Source organism: Lathamus discolor, chromosome 11 (assembly GCF_037157495.1).
Source record: "Lathamus discolor isolate bLatDis1 chromosome 11, bLatDis1.hap1, whole genome shotgun sequence".
Lineage (NCBI taxonomy): Eukaryota > Metazoa > Chordata > Aves > Psittaciformes > Psittacidae > Lathamus > Lathamus discolor.
In genome coordinates this window covers 6528580-6544700 of record NC_088894.1, presented here as the reverse complement: position 1 = coordinate 6544700, position 16121 = coordinate 6528580, and the positions used below count along the sequence as shown (strand labels likewise).

The following is a 16121-nucleotide window of genomic DNA, read 5'->3' as shown; positions in this document are numbered from 1 at the left end:
ATCCTAAACAGCAGTCCCATTATCTTTTCCTCCATCAAAGTGAGGGTCTTTAAGCTTTAGACAGTGCAGTTGGTGCTGTGTGAACTGAGTCAGTAAATCCCTGACTGTTTACTCGGTTTGATCTTGACAATTTTATACTCTCCAGTGGGTATAGTTAATCTCCTAGTTTGGAGCACTAACAAATTGGTGATTTCAAATTCTGTTTAAGTGGTGTGTGATGTATATAGAATTTAAAATCCAGATCCAACCTGCCTTTTACTATTTGCTGTGTCTGGCTGTATTCTAGATTGCTTCGACTGGCGAAGGACAGCCCTGATGAAAACTCCCTATTGAATGCATTTCCTGGACAGTTCCACCCCACATCCCCTTTTCCTGCACATCCTAATGCTTGGTTGATGAGTGGGATGCCCAGGCTGGTGGTGGGGGCTGCCTGCAGTGGAGTATTTCCTTTCCCATGACCCAGGAGGCAAGGAGTTGTCCCAGGCAGCCCACGTCCTTCCCTGCCCTCCTGCATCAGGGGCATTGCTGGGGAGTATTTGCTTGTTCTTCCTCTCCCTTGCTTGGTGTTCACTTAATTCTTATTGATTTATATTTTAACCAAAGCTCTCCATTTCCTCATCCTGATCCCACATGAGCATCGGGCTCAAGCATCAGGATTCCTGCTGCTGCGAGACTGTGTCCAGGACGCAGGAATTTCCACCACTTTGTCTCCTAATGAACCTAGGGAACAAACACAGGACTGTAAATGTTTGCTGTCGGTATCCAGCAGCAGCCTGGCAGTGCTGCCAGCCCGAGAGGTTAGCAACCATTTCACTCCGCCTGCTGAAGAGCCTTTTATTGCGCATTTAACTGTGCAGTGCCCACAAGTGCCCAGTGAGTGCTGTGCTTTTATGCTCTGTGTGTGGAGAAATCTGCTGGCAGCTGATGCTCTTTTTCTCCTTTGGAAGCATTTGCACTGACCCTGGCAAGGGGAGGCGAGATGGGAAGGGCAGGCTGTAGATGGGGAGAGCTGCCCATCACTGCAGAGGAGGAGGGGTGGAAAATAAACAGGAGATGCAGTCATGTGCAGTTGCATCTCCTGAACTGCAATTAATGTAGGAGAGTCCGAATCCCTCTAGGAAGGGTAATATTTAACTTGGGCAAATGCTTGTTATGCTCTGTGCTCCAGCCTGCACATGTCACTACGCCCTTCCTTCCAAAGAGGAATTGCAGCAGAGCCCAGGAGTCGAGCTGTTCTTGGGCTTTGCAAAGCCCTGTGTGATCTTAAGCCATCCTTTCTATTCCTGCTTTGGTGCATGGGTAAACTGTATCCTCCTGGTTTCCCCACTGCAGCATTGCCTGCATGGAGCGGGGTACCACTCGTGTCAGTGCTGGGCTGCTTGCTGACCCATTGGATATGACTGGCTGCTGCTGGGGTGCAGGGTTCCTTCCATGGGTGCTTTGGTGCTGCAGACACTCCATGAATTCCCTTGGCCTTCTGAGTTTTCCCATGTGTACAGAGCACGTCTTGTTCCTTTTGATAGGTACCTTAAAATTGTTCCTCAAAGTGAGTTGCACAAATGCCTCAGCTCAACCAGCTGTGGGATTGCAACTGAAAGGTGCTGTCTTCAATGTTCCTGAATTTTTAATGTTTGCTATTAGATTAATGTGAATTTGCTTCTCCCTTTGGGGTCATTTTCCCCTAAGACAGTTCAGATACAAATTCCCTATATTCAGGCTTTGGCTGAGCATCACTGCTGTCTCCCATCTTCCCCACTTTCTTGATGTATGTGCAGGCTGTGTATGTGCCAGTTTTGGGGACGGGTGGTTTGTGGTTACCAGCTCAGTGCTGCTGCTCTGTTAATTCTTAGATCACTTAACGTGCCCAATTATTTCTTCCTGTGCTATTTGGAGGTGAAGGGCTAAGTAACATTGGTATCATTAATATGAAATTCCCTAAAATTAATAGGAACCTGTTATTTAATTGTTCAGGCACTCTCTCTGGGGTGTGTGGTGCCACTTGAAGGCTAATAGCGACAGAGGTCTCGGGGTGTATTGCCTATGGGATGCTGCTAAATTTCCTGGTTAGGTTGTTTGCAAGTTAAGACTACCCTAACAGTCTATCTGTTCCTTGGAGGTTTAGTTTGGTTAAACCTCTTTGTATTGTATTGCTAATGGAGCTGAATTGATGCTGGGGATCTGCTGGGAGAGCTTAACAAAAGGCTTATCTAGGCATGGCTTTGCTGGTTTTGCTGTCTCTGGGCCCCACCAGAGGTGTTTGCATGGGGTGTTGTGGGTGACCTGAGCATCCATCCCTGCTGCCTGCGGGACCTTCATCCCTTCAGGATCTCTGTCACATTTCCCATGTGCAGGCATCCCACAAGCTCTGCTGGATGCTTCGTATCTACTCCGAGCATCTGGCAAAGCGGTTTGTACAGCAGCAGTTCCCCTGGTTGTACGTTGATTTATGACTCTGTTGGTTGAGATGTGTGCTCCTGGGGCTGGGTGGGGGCTGGTGGGGCTGCCTGTGCTGGGATGGGGTCCAGATGCTCCAGAGCCCCAGTGCTGGCAGAAGGCTGCACATTGCAATGGGCCCGCAGTGGGTTCACAGACAGCCCCTGATGGGCTAATGAACTGGGGAAAAACTGCTGAATGGGACAGAAGACCCTGAATTTCAAAGCAGAGGAAGACCTGCTTCTTCCTCAGGAAAACCTGGCTGCTGTGCTGGGCACTGATACCGCTGCAGGCGTGCAGGCCTGCTGTGAGCCTCCTGCCCCTCTTCCTGACTCCGGCGGCTGCCTGTGCTGGCCTGGGGCCTCAGGTACCGCACCATCGCCTGTGCCGGAGGATGCTGGAGGAAGGTCCTTTCCGCAGGCAGAAGAAACGTGTTGAGGTCAGGAGTGAGACGTGTCAGGTCTGTCCCCTTCCTGTGTCGGTAGCTGTCATGGATCACACTCAGACCTCTTCTGAATCAACTCCCAAGCTGCAAATTACCCTGCTGCCTCTTCTAGTACATATCATCATGGTGAAATTAATTTTCCATGGGAGAGTCAGCTGTTTCTTGATTAGAAGTGCTCCAAAAATACCAACAGAGAAATGATTACAGGAAGACTTCAGCACTCATTTATGTAATTGGACTTTACCTCCCTGGTTGAAGTTGTTGCATCCATTCCCGGCTTGGATAAGCACTTGGCCTCCCTGGTACTTTTGAGCAGGGAGGTTGGGGTGCAGCGTCCCGCAGGGTGCACTGGCCCTGGGGTTCAGCCAGGTGCCTCTGCTCCAGCTGGTGGCAAGCTGTAGGTGCAATGTCATGGTTTCCATGTGTTTAAATCCCAGCAGTGTTGTCTTATCCTGTAATGAACTAACAAGAATAAGCTTAATGCAGTCATTTGGGTAAATTGATTCTTCAGTTCTGCTTGTTTTCTGTATGGGTTGTGAGGGTCAGTGCTGGAAATCAGTAGGAAAAGGGGCATCTTCCCTCGCTGAGACGGTCCCCACCCTCTGTCTCCCCTAACAGCAGCTAAAATCCTTCTCCTGTCCTTGCCCTGCTGGTCAGCCAGGCTGTTATCACCACGTGTACATGGTCTGAAGTGCTGCGTGCTCAAATGGAATAAAGGCAGAAGGCCAGTGTAATTTCCGAGATCATCCTGTGTGATTAGATTAGCAGTATCTTGGAGCACGGAGAATTGCTTTCTGGCTGAACCCTGGCTCAGGCTGAGCACATCGCCAGTGTGTGTGTGTGTGTGTGTGTGTGTGCGCGTTTCTTCCCTGGCAGAGGCCATGGTGGGGATTCTCAGCATCTCCTTCCTGTGCTGGTGGTGGCTCTGGCACTATGGCTATGGGGGAACGCTGCCTTTTGGATACAGATGCCTTAGGCTATGTAGGGTCAGCCTTAATAAATGTTAAACATGGCAGATTTGCTCATCAAAAGCGAAGTAAACCGAGGAGTGAGGTTTGAATTCAGTACAGTGATTCCCAGATGTTGATCCAGACCCAGCCCTGTGCACAGTGGCCCCATGGAGCTAAATCAAGCACCGTGTGGCTATGGGGAGTGAAAGGTTTTCAGTAATGTGTTTTAAGTCCAATTTTCTGACCCAGATGAATTGTGTGTGCTGGATAAGCATGGGCTTTATGAAGCTTATCTCATGGTGGCGGGTGGTTCTGGGGGCAGAAGGGGCTTGGGTCGGTGTGGTTGTGTGGGGTTCTTGATGCTGTGTGTGTGGTGTGTTGATGGCACATCTCATCCATGGCCAGGTATCTCCTTCATCGTCTGAGTAAAGGGGTTAATATGTGAGAAGGCAACTGCTGCCTTAAACAAAGCTGGTGTTGTTTGTGCTGGCGCTCCCCTGGGATGGTGGCTGCTGTGACAGTCTGTTCAGGATTCCCACTGCCGCTCCGTACGAGTCCGACCCAGCAAGCCGTGTCATGTGGCTGTGGCGAGGCCCTGCTCTGTCTGCCCGCCGAGGAGCAGGAACAAATGGTGCTTTCACTGTGCCTGAGAAACCTCCCTCTTCCTTAAATTAGGCAGGGATTGGATGCTGATTTGTGTCTCCTGTTCTTTCATGCTTCACCAAACCTGATTCTGCTTTTCCCAGCAAGTAGAAGGCATAATGAAGTAGAGAGCTAGATCACTTGTTCAGCATCAGTGATTATGCTTCCATGCAAGCTGGAAAGTGCAAGCTTGCTGCTCCCTCTTCCCTTATCAATAGCCTGGTCCTGATAAACATCTCGTCTTGAGTGTCTTCAGCCACCCTTTGCTCTGTGCAAAGAGGAGCTCTTGATTAGTCTTTTGGAACTTGGAAAGGGAGCTGGGCAGTTCACTGCTTGCTGATGGCTGAGGTGAGGCTGTGTGGTGCTGCTCTCCCTTATGAATTCATGCACTGCTGTGTTTGCTTGGCTTTGGAGGATGCTGTTCTATTGCTGGATGTGTTGGTTTGTGCTGCTTCCTGCTAGAGCCTTGCAATGCTTCTGCCTGTAGCTTGGAGTGGATGCTGCCATTTGTGCAAGATCCTATAGACATGTCCTTAGGAGCCATATGCCCAAACCATCAACCCATAATATGTTGCCTTTGCAACCGAGGCAGAGCTGTGACCTGGGCTGATGAGCTGGAGAAGAAGCTGCCCAACTTACACGCCTTGTTGTGGTCATCTGAGAGACCTGTCCTCTGCCTGGCCGCTATGGTCAGGTCAGGCTGGAGCTGCCCTGTGCATCCTGCCCTAGGCCCCAAGGCCATGCCAGCCCAATTGCATTGCTCACTTACACTAACCCTAAATAGCCCATTTCCGCAAACCTTTCTTTTCCCCACAGGAACTCCCACTTCCGTAAGTCCTGGTTGACAGCTGCCTAAACTGGGGCTGAGTCAGGGAGGGATGCTGGGGCTGGAGATGGTGTTGGGTGATGATGCGGTTTCATGCCAAACTCCAAGCAGGAGTTGAGTCCAAGTGCAAGCTGATGCAGGCTTCAGGGCTGGGTGTAAGGCTTTGCGTGTGGAATTCCAGCTACACTCATTTCTGGCCTGTAGTGCCACATCAAATGCCAGCTTCTCCTTCTCTTTCAGCCTTCTGCCCTGGGGATCTGCTAAAGCGAATTCCCAGCCTTTCCGAGCAGGAGCAGCCCTTACTGCCTCTCACTGTCATTGCAACTCCAGGATCTTGCCAGGAAACTGCATCAGAGCACACATTCATCTTCTTGCTGTCACTAGCCAGCCCGGCGGTTGCAGAACTGGCCCCAGAAGCAGTGGGTGAACAAAGAGGGTTTGGGTGCAGCTTTGCCTGAGGCAGCTCTGCTTGTTGCCAGTGTAACCACTGGCTTAAGGTGCTGTCACTGGCTCTACCACGAAGGGTACATGTATAGGAGGGGCTTCGAATGGTGTTTAACATCTCATTTCAAGCCATTTAGTTGCCAAGCAGTACATGCAGCTGACCCCCTTCTTGCTGAAAATGTGGTGATTCCCCATGGATAGGCTGGGCACAGGACCCAGGCATGGTGTGCGAGCTCTGGGCATGGCGTGGGGCTCCATCGCCTCTTCAAATATTTGCTTAGCTGTGTGGAAACAAAACACGGTTGGGATTGGGAAATGCGTGTGGGCAGCCCTTCTGGAGCCCAGCTCGAGCTGTGGGTGTAGAAGGGGAAAGCAGGGCAAGGACACCAGGACATCAGTGTGTGTACTGGTGGGTGGTGTTTGGGGCGACCCTTGCTCTCCAGTGGTGGTGCCACTTCCTGGGTGTCCTATCTAATCTATGCTCCCAATGACTCCAGTAATGACTGCACCTTCCTGGCACTGGCAGCCACTTGTTCCGGGCTATTGCATCTTATGATACGCCTGCTGTAGAAATGACCTGTTACGGATGTTTCCTGGTGACATTTCATCAGTTGCTGCCCTCCTCTGTGATGGGTCCCTGTTGTTTCCTTGGCCTGGCGCCCTCTTCATCCCTCCTGGGGTGTCTGTTGACCTGTTTTTGTAATTACTAGTGCAAAATTTGCCTTCTAGATCTCCCCTCCTCCCTGTTTTCAAATCATCTCCCCCCCTTCATTCTTAAGCCTAAGATGTCAGTGCAGGGGTCTGTGGCTGTCCTCCTGTCCCTGTGGGTGGCAGTCCTACCATCCCAGTGGGTGCTGCTGGTGACTCAGGGCTGTGCTTGCTGCTGTTTGCTTTGGGGCCCATCCGTGCCAGCACGGGGTGTCAGCTTAACTGAAACCTAAGCAGGCTCAGCCTGAGCAGTGCCAGGGCATGGGGTCAGCAGGAAAGGATGGGGGAAGGAACCTGGTGGGGGGGGCTGGTCCTGGGGAGCAGGGGGCTTGTGCTGCAAAACGCAGCCTGCTCTGGCATGTATGGATTGCTGGTGTGCTCAGACTGGTACTGGGATGGCGTTTGTGGCACCTCTGCCAAGTGTCAGCCCTTGTTGCTGCAGTCTAGGAATGGATGCTCTTCTGCAGGCCTGCAGCTTAGTTTTCCTGTTATAATATTTCCTAATTAAATCTCCCTGCTTAGGAAGCAGAATGTACAGTTGTTTAAGCTGCAGTGCTGCATTACAGTCTGCATCATCAGGTCCAGCTGGGTATGGTCCTCTTATTAACCAGCTGGGTTTCTAAATAGCCTTGCACCTCCATTTGCCAACTCCATGCCCTTCCTAGCTCCACCACATAACCAAGGCATGTATGACCTGGGGATCCTCCAGACAGGAGGGAGCTGAAACCGAGCAGGAGGCAGGGAATGGTTGCAGAAGACTCCTATTTCTCTTTCCTACAAAACCTGATGGTCATGGAAATGCTCCTTTTTCTTTCCCCTGCAGTGAACACCTACCTCTTCATGATGCAAGCCCGAGGCATCATGATTCGTGAGAACATGCGAACAATAGGAGCTCAGGTGTACGAGCAGGTGGTCCGCAGTGCCTATGCCAAGAGGAACAGCAGCGTGAATGACTCAGGTATTCCTTGAGTAATTGTCATTTTGATCAAAGGTTCCATTTCCATTGGAAATCAGGTTGACCTGAACCACTCTTGCTTGAAGGGATTAATTTGTGCTGGTAAATGCAGGGTGGGAACTTTGGCTTCCTTTTTATTTTTGGTATGTATGAATAGATATTACAAATAACAAAAATGCCTATTATATATATAATTAATGTGTATCTATGCTATGTATGAAGACTATATTAATAGAATAGAATTTCTTTATATTAATCATAATTATTTTCTTTATATATATGTAAAATTCAGATGCTTCTAACTTGAACAAGGGGTAAAAACCTAGAAAAGTCTCAAACGATGGGATGTTGAGCTGAAATTGCTTTCCAGCAGTTCCATTTGTTAGCTTCAGCCAGTCTGAGGGTAAATACTTTCAAATTCAGTTTCATATGTAAAAAGTCACTTCCCAGCCACATGCATGTGCAAAGCTCTGGCTCTATGCACATGGAGGAGCCTATGCTCATAAGCTTCACTCTTCCCATGCAAGGATGAGCAGAGATGACTTGGCTGGAGATCTGCCACAAATAATACATTAAACTTTGGGCAGAATGCAGGGAGTGGAGTCACAGGCTCCTGCTCCCAGGCTGTTCATCATCCGGAATACAAAGCTCATAACAGGATTACAAGTTTTGGTGTAAATATGGTACCATGAAGCATAAATGCACATGGCTGTGTAAGCTGGGGTGAGGCATTGCCTTTGGGCTGGTGTGACACCGAGCATGCACCTCCCCTGCTGACATGTCACCAGTGCATCCTGCTGGTGCAGTTGGCATCAGGGAGCTCAGCTCCTCCACTGTGAGGGTTCATCAGCAGGGGCTGATAAGAGTTTTACAGAGCAGGATTATTTCCTTATTAACAGCAAAACATGAGCTGTGTCCTTGCTGCCCAGCAGGTCAAGGAGCAGTGATGTGGCTGCCAGTTCCGCTGTACTCTGACCAGGGGTGGGCACGGGAGGGGAATTATCAACTTGCACAAGAGATTGACACCCAGGGTCGCCTCCTCTCCCTGCTGAAGCTGGCCAGGGCTGCCATTCTGAGCTATTTTTAAGGCTGGAAACATCACGTAAAGCAGATGCAGGGTGAGGAAGTGGCTGAGCTCCTGAAGGGAGGAGGGTTGGACACTCCACTGCTACTGCTTGTGGGGATGAGAGTCAAGAGCTGTCCTGCTGTGGTCCTGATCCTCAGGGCTCTGAGACCTCCAAAAACCTGCCTGCAGCAGACAGGGAAGTGGTTACCATGTTAGTGTCAGCAATGCTAGTACTGCTGCAACTGAAAATAACTGGCTTTGCTTGAGCCTCATCTCCGTCCCAGCTCTGACATGGGCTGATACCTTCCTGCCCCAAGAACTCCAGCTGCAAGGATGTTTTTGACATATACAGGTGCTATGCACCATCCTTGGGTGACCTTCCCTGGCAGGCAGGTCAAAGCAGGCACAATGATGGATGGTGGTGACATCTGTAAGGCACATGGCACTGTGGCTGCAAGGATTATGCTAACACCAGGATCAGTATCTTTCCTCCTTGACTCTGTTTTCGGGTGTCTTGGTGGGATTGGAGCGGTGGCACTGCCTGGTATGTGCATCCTTCCCCAGTGCGATGGCCAGGAGAGCAAACCCACATGGTATGGCTGCAGGGGGGACCCAGCCAAAGGCATTGACTGCCTCAGCAGCTACCCCTGTCCTACCCTGTGGGCAGCACTGGGTGTCCATCCCTGCATTCCCTCCACTCTTCCAAGGAGAGGCGTGCAGAGGAAGGGCAGGGATGCTGCTGCTGAGAGTGATCTGGCAAAGGTCACAAACCACTTTGGGCAGAAGACACTGTGGCCCCTCTCTAGCTGTCCCTGTTCCAGCTGCATGGGAGCACTGGGAAGCTGGAGGCTGATGCTTTCTGAGCTGCAACCTTTCCCATACATCATGTGTGCTGTTCTTTGTGCGTGCTGCCTTGTGCTTGTGTCCTCCTGGGACCTTAATTTCTGGCAGATTCCTTAAAAATGCAGTACCCCACTGTGAATGGCAAGGTGACCGAGCACAGGGCACTTGTCCCCATCCATCTGCATTTATTCTTTGCCCTTAGCTTTTTTCCTCTTGTGTTAAAATGAGGAAGTAATTTATAACTTTTTCAGCATTTGCAAATAGATGCGGTAATAGGTTTCCTGTTCAGTGGGCCAAGAGGGATCCCTTCTGTGCTTTTGCAAGCAAAAAAGGCAGCCCTTGGTGCAAAAAAGGGGAGCTGAGCTTCACTGTACATTATCCGCTGGGCTAAGTATTGAGAGCATGCTCTAGTGATAGGGATTTAATGGGAATCTGGTTATTAAAATATAGAGCAGTATCAAGCATCCAAAACACTATCTATCATACTTGGAAAGCCCTTAGGTTCTGTTTACAAGTCCATCTTGAGTCTGAGATAGTTTGTGTACCACTGATTAGAATGAATAAGCAGTATTAATGATGTGATTACTAGCACAATAAAGCAAGCTGGAATATCAGGCCAGCAATGACTTGTCCTGGTTGATTTAAATGAAAGATTCTTGACCTTGCAGGTAAAGGCAACCCTCCCTGCTTTGGTTTGAAGGATGAAATTGTCACTAGATTATTTTTTCTTGATCTATCATGAATGTGACTATTAAATGCAGCAGCCTTTCTGCTATGGAAAATATACTGTGCTTATGCAATTACTTAAATGTCTCTATCCTTACATATGACTTGGGTTCTTAGCTCTTAATCTTAGCAGATTCATTCACCTCATTAAACTGTAATTCTGGGTTTATTAAATTGCTCTGGGGATAAAATATGTGAAACCTTTTTCCTATCAATATGTTCTTGAAGCTAAGTGTGAGATGAATTGAAAGGTTATAGCTGCTGGGTAAAAGAAAAAAAAAACCGAATTTCACACTGGGTTCAGTAAAATAACTTAATCTGGCTACCTCCTGTAAATCATAGAATGGTTTGGGTTGGAAGGGATGGAACTGGGTGATCTTAAGGTCCTGACTGTTTACTGATGGGTCACTTGCAATCCTTGTGCCCAAGGCTTTGCAGAGCTACCCAGAGAGCTCTCAGGGTATGATGGGGTGGACACTAGACCTTCTTTTGTCTCTGTGTGCCTGAACACCAGCTGGTTTGTTTTATGCCCATGAGAAACCAGGGAGTTAGCATGGTGAATGTCAGCCCCATGGTGTGCTTCTGCAGCTAGCTGCTGCAGGAATGCCTGTGCACGGCAGGGTAGTTGGAAAGGACGAGAGCACCTTGCTCTGGTAGCTGCCTGTGATGGGACTGGGTGGCTCAGCTGTAAATGGCTGCTTTCCAGGACCTCTGTGGGGTGTAAGGGTGGTGCTGATGCTGTGGACCTAAAGGCCAACCCTCTGCTAAGCACCTGATGCTTGGAGAAGGTGGAGAGGCAGCATCTTTCTGTAGCAGCTGGTGCAGGGAGCTTAATTCTAGTGCCTAAAATGAAGTCATGATTGACTAAGATGCGTTATGCAAAGCTGGCAACTTAACCATGAGCTTCTGCTTTCTATGGTAATGTAAAAACCTCCTGAAGACATCTACAGGTGTAAGAGGCTGGAAGGGTTTTGCCCAGGAGGAAAAAGGATGCAGGGGAATGGGGGTAGTAGAGAAATAGGGAAATATGCTGTGCTGGGCTCCTCTGCTCTTGCACAATACAAGCTGGAGGAGAGGCTGTGTGTAACATGATAGTTTTCATTGATCTTTTGAGGAGGATGCAAGGCAGGATTTCCCTGTGCAGGCTGCTGCACTGACACTCCTTACTGGCACTGGGACCTGGAAAAGACCCACTGGAGGAGCGTGTTCCCTTTCACTGTGCCATGATCCTTCAGGGACAAGGTGCTAAGTAGCTTTTCCTTCCAAGTGCCATGTGCTCCTTTGCTTTGAGCTGTTTGTGACACCTAAAGGTGACATTGAAAGTTCTTCCTTAGGTCAGAAAATGTGAAGCCTGATTTGCAAGTCCAGATAGAGTTCATGTTGCATGGGGACACCCCATGCTGCTGGGGACATCCGCAGCCATGGACACATTTGCAGGCTGGAACCACAGGGAGGTGGCTGGAAATAACAAAGACCTGCAGATCAAAAGTAAACTTGTTTTCAATCTTCCCTTTTTGTTCCCCATCCCCCAGATTATCCTCTTGACCTGAACCACAATGACACCTTTCTGCAAGCCACAACGTTTCTTCCTGAAGACTTTACCTACTTCCCCAACCACACCTGTCCTGAGAGGCTCCCTTCTATGAGTGAGTAGCATCCCAGTGGCCTTGTACCCTTTCCTGCTCCCCATGGCTTTGGAGGGCACATTGTGGCATTCCCCAGCTCACCAGCATTGCACCTTTCCCTGCCAGCACCTGGAGATAAATGGGAGTGCTGTTTGGAGCCTGGTCCTCTCCTGGAAATTCATTGTTTACCCACTCACACTAATCCCTGCTATGTTGGAGGCAGGTCTTGATGCCGAAGCAGGAGCCCATTGGTTGGCAAACACTGTGAGCTGGTGCAAAGGCTCAGCCAGCCCTTTTCCAGGGGCAGTGGTGGCCCCTCAGCAGCGCTGCTGGTCCCAGTTCTGAGCTGTCCTGGTACAGCTGGGCAGGGGCTGGTGCAGGACACGGGGCTGGATCCACCCCAGAGGGAACTGCAGCTGGGAGAAATGCTTCCACCAAAGCAATACCACAGTGGAGAATTGGGCTTCCTGCTGAGGTGTGGGGGTTTGTGTGTGCTGGAAGCCTGTATGGAGGTGCAGAAGCGTGCCCTGGGCAGTGTGGGTCTCTGATGGAAGAACTGCATCCAACAGCGGTCACAAGGCCGAACAGAGCCCATCTGCTGAGGAAATGAAGGTGTTGCAAGTCATGCCAGCAGCATTTCCTATTCATTTTTGTTGGTGCTTGGAGAAAAGAAGAGGCTGTCTGCATTCAGTGATGGGGCTAGAGGGCAGGGATGCAGCAATGCTCTGTCCCAGGCGGGCAACAAGCTGCCTCAGGACCACAGCGGTTCCTGACCCCCTCTTCTGCTTCTCCCTGCTGTGTTGCAGAGGGCCCCATCGATGTAAATATGAGTGAGATCACGATGGAGGATATCCACCAGTTCTTCTCAAAAGACCCTTCCATCAAGCTGGGAGGCCACTGGAAGCCGAGCGACTGCCTGCCTCGCTGGAAGGTAATGTGGAGCTGGGCAGCCTCAAGTCACTGTTAAGCACAGGGGAACAGAGAGTCCCGGGTGGGTGATGGAAAGACATAACTGGGAACATCTCCGATGTACTGCAGCTTCAGAGTGATGAATATAAGGATCTCTGAAGTGTGAAGCTGCAGTGCCTAGGGAGGAAACGCTGAATTCAAGGGCTGCTTTAGTGATGCATGAGTCAGCTCTGAGTTTCTGCATGGACTATGAAGGAACCAGGCAACAAGCTCCTCCCTGCTTCCCTGCTGCTGGCCCTCCCATTGCCCCTGCTGCCTTATCCTGGGTAGGATTTGACCCAGAGAGGCAAGGTGGCAGAAGCAATGGAAGTAGGGAGCTGTGAGTCTCCCTTCCACTCAAGGTTGCATTGAATTTCCCCAAAGCAGTAGTTTCCCCAAAAGTGACTAGGAAATCCATGTTGTGGGGATTGGAAGGGTTTCAAGCTGCTCAGTCCTACATGGTAGACACCATGGTTAGTGCTGCTCCTGTAACAGCCAATCCCGGGGGCTGCTTGACAGCAGGAGCAACTGGTTCGGTGCAGTAAGAGCTGTGTCCTCTCCCTGTCAGGTTGCGATCCTGATCCCATTCCGCAATCGATACGAACATCTTCCTGTCCTCTTCAGGCACCTTATTCCCATGCTGCAGCGGCAACGTTTACAGTTCGCCTTTTACGTCGTGGAACAAGTGAGTGAGCCCTGGGGGGCTTTAGCAGCAGCCGCTGGGCCACAGATGTGCTGCGCTAAAGATGTGCCTGCCAAAGCTGCAAGCGCAGCTCTGCGCTGTGTGCCAAGGAGGTTACCTGCCAGGTCACATCATTTGACCCTTGGCAGGTTCAGGGTTCATGTTGCCATGTGTAAGTTGTCCCATTCTGCATAAAAGTGACACAGCTGAGAGGTGTGCCCCAAAATGGCTGGTTGTACCTAAAAAATGAAGTAAAAATTTGATAATTTTTTTGTTTGTTTTTTTTTTGGTTAATTCTGTATTGGAACAGATATTTTTTAAAAAGGCAACTGTGATCCAGGTGTTTGCAGTTTAAATAATGTGTTATTTTTGTGTATCTCTAGTAGTACTGGCGAGCATCCCATAGGCACAGAAATGGCTTGACCAGAGTTAGGCAATCCTTGTCTAGCCAGTTTCTAGATGACCTTCATGAGTTGAAAACATAAGACAGTCATTTGATGTGTATGTGAACCTGTCACTTCTGGCTTCATCCACTCAGTAGGTGTTTCTCCATATCTACCTCGTCTTAAAAAGACTGATCAAAATGGAGTTGTTTTGTTTAAGTGGACAAGTAATAGGTCTTTAGCATCTTTATTTTTGCTCCTGCACAGTAAATTGAACACTTAAGTCTTGGTTGATCTTGCCAGTCTGGTCCAATACATCATTTGTTTTTGTGGCACCAGTGTGGGAGCTGGTTGCCTTCTGCAGCTTTCTAGACAAGGCTGAGAATGCACATGCAGAGCACAAACTGCATGGGACTCCCCTTGAGAAGGAACTTTCTCCCTCCTAGGCTGGAAACCAACCCTTTAACCGTGCCATGCTCTTCAACGTTGGCTTTCGGGAAGCAATGAAGGACTTGGATTGGGACTGTCTCATCTTTCACGATGTGGACCACATACCAGAAAATGACCGTAACTATTATGGGTGTGGACAGATGCCGAGGCACTTTGCAGCCAAGCTGGATAAGTACATGTATCTGTAAGCACTGTTCTTCCTCCCCTCTACCATAACAGCTGAGAAGCCAGTGTTAGATTCTGGTTCTTTAAAGGTGAAAGACCAATCTCTGTTTGCTTCTGGGGCTTTGTGTGAAGTGAGCATGGGAGGGGAATGGAAGAAAGTATTCTCACAGCTCAGGCTTCCCCCATTGCAGGCAGAAGAGCTGCAGCACTGGTGGGCTTTGCCCTAACCCCTTCTTTCCTACCTAGGCTCCCTTACAACGAGTTCTTCGGTGGGGTGAGTGGCCTGACTGTTGAGCAGTTTCAGAAGATCAACGGTTTCCCTAATGCCTTCTGGGGCTGGGGTGGTGAAGATGATGACCTCTGGAACAGGTACGGGAGCTCGTCCCTGAGCTCTGCATCTGAGGGTGGTTCTGTGAGCCAGCCCAGCTGCAGTGTTTCGAAGGGAACAGGGGCTGCTCCAGGCAGTACATGGGAAGCAAACAGAGAAGTGCTGGTTGGGAAATTACTGTCTCTGTCTGCAGTATCCCACACTGTTGAGCTCAGGCTGATCTTAGTTGAGCTGAAGCTTGGAGGTGCAACGTGTGACTTGCCCAGAGCCCAGGTTGGAATGGGGAGGTTTGCATAAGGATGAGCTTATCTGCTGGGTGGAGAGGCAGAGCTGCTGTTGGAGCCCCGTGCGCATGAACTGTGCAGCCCTGGCAAGTGCTGATGACACAGCAAGTGCAGTGACTGATTCCTATGTTCTGTTTATCCCTCCCCTTTCTAACAGAGTGCAGTACGCAGGCTTCTCGGTGACTCGACCAGAAGGAGACACAGGGAAATATAAATCAATTCCCCACCACCATCGAGGAGAGGTGCAGTTCCTAGGAAGGCAAGTACATTATTTTTAAGAATCCCAAAGCTCTTTGCGAAGATTCTGTAACATGGGGGTAATAACAGAACAGCCTTAACTCATGAGGGAAACTTAACTGCAGGGAGATGGAGACAGAGTGCTGCCTGGATTCCTCCATCCCTCCATTTCATACCCTGTATCCCTCTTATGAGAGGTCCTTGGATCCCTGGAAGTTTTCAAGGTCAGGTTGGTCAGGGCTTGGAGCACCCTGCTGTAGTGGAAGGTGTCCCTGCTCATGGCAGGGGAGTGGAACTGGGTGAGCTTTAAAGTCCCTTCCAACCCAAACCATTTTATAATGATGGTGTATGCAAACAGGGAGATGGCAGCAGCTCCGACATGCTTCCACTGCAGTGCTGAGGTGGAGCAACTCATCCCTCTCCATTCTTTTGTTCCTGCCTGTTGGCCCCAAAGCAGGATGGGTGTACAGGGCCCCTGAATTCAGGCTTTGCTCTTTTGTGAGACTCTGGACATCCCTCAGGAGCAGTGACTGTCCCCTGTGCCTAAGGAGCACAAGTGGGCCTATAGGGATGCTGGGGAGGGACTCTTCATTAGGGACTGTAGTGACAAGACAAGGGGTAACGGGTTCAGACTTAAACAGGAGAAGTTTAGATTGGAGATAAGGAGGAAATTCTTTCCTGTTAGGGTGGTGAGGCACTGGAATGGGTTGCCCAGGGAGGTTGTGAGTGCTCCATCCCTGGCAGTGTTCAAGGCCAGGTTGGACGAAGCCTTGGGTGGGATGGTTTAGTGTGAGGTGTCCCTGCCCATGGCAGGGGGGTTGGAACTAGATGATCTTAAGGTCCTTTCCAACCCACACTATTCTATGATTCTATGATTATAAGTACTGTGTGTGTCCAGTCTTTTCTCTCAAAAAGCTACGTTCTCTCTGGAGCTTTCCAGGAGGGCTCTGACCCCTTTGTTCATGAGGTTGTTTTGGAGCG

General features: G+C 49.8%; 1 protein-coding gene across 4 annotated transcripts in view; it reads left to right on the top strand.

Annotated features, from left to right (window-relative positions):
• Positions 1-16121, top strand: part of B4GALT5 (beta-1,4-galactosyltransferase 5) — a 38295-nt gene that overhangs the window by 17449 nt on the left and 4725 nt on the right. For all 4 annotated transcript variants that reach the window (XM_065691482.1, XM_065691481.1, XM_065691485.1 and 1 more), the window contains exons 2-8: positions 7272-7406; positions 11571-11684; positions 12470-12594; positions 13180-13296; positions 14123-14310; positions 14538-14660; positions 15061-15162. In XM_065691482.1, coding sequence (XP_065547554.1) covers positions 7272-7406; positions 11571-11684; positions 12470-12594; positions 13180-13296; positions 14123-14310; positions 14538-14660; positions 15061-15162 — 904 coding nt within the window. The remainder of the gene's footprint in view (positions 1-7271; positions 7407-11570; positions 11685-12469; positions 12595-13179; positions 13297-14122; positions 14311-14537; positions 14661-15060; positions 15163-16121) is intronic.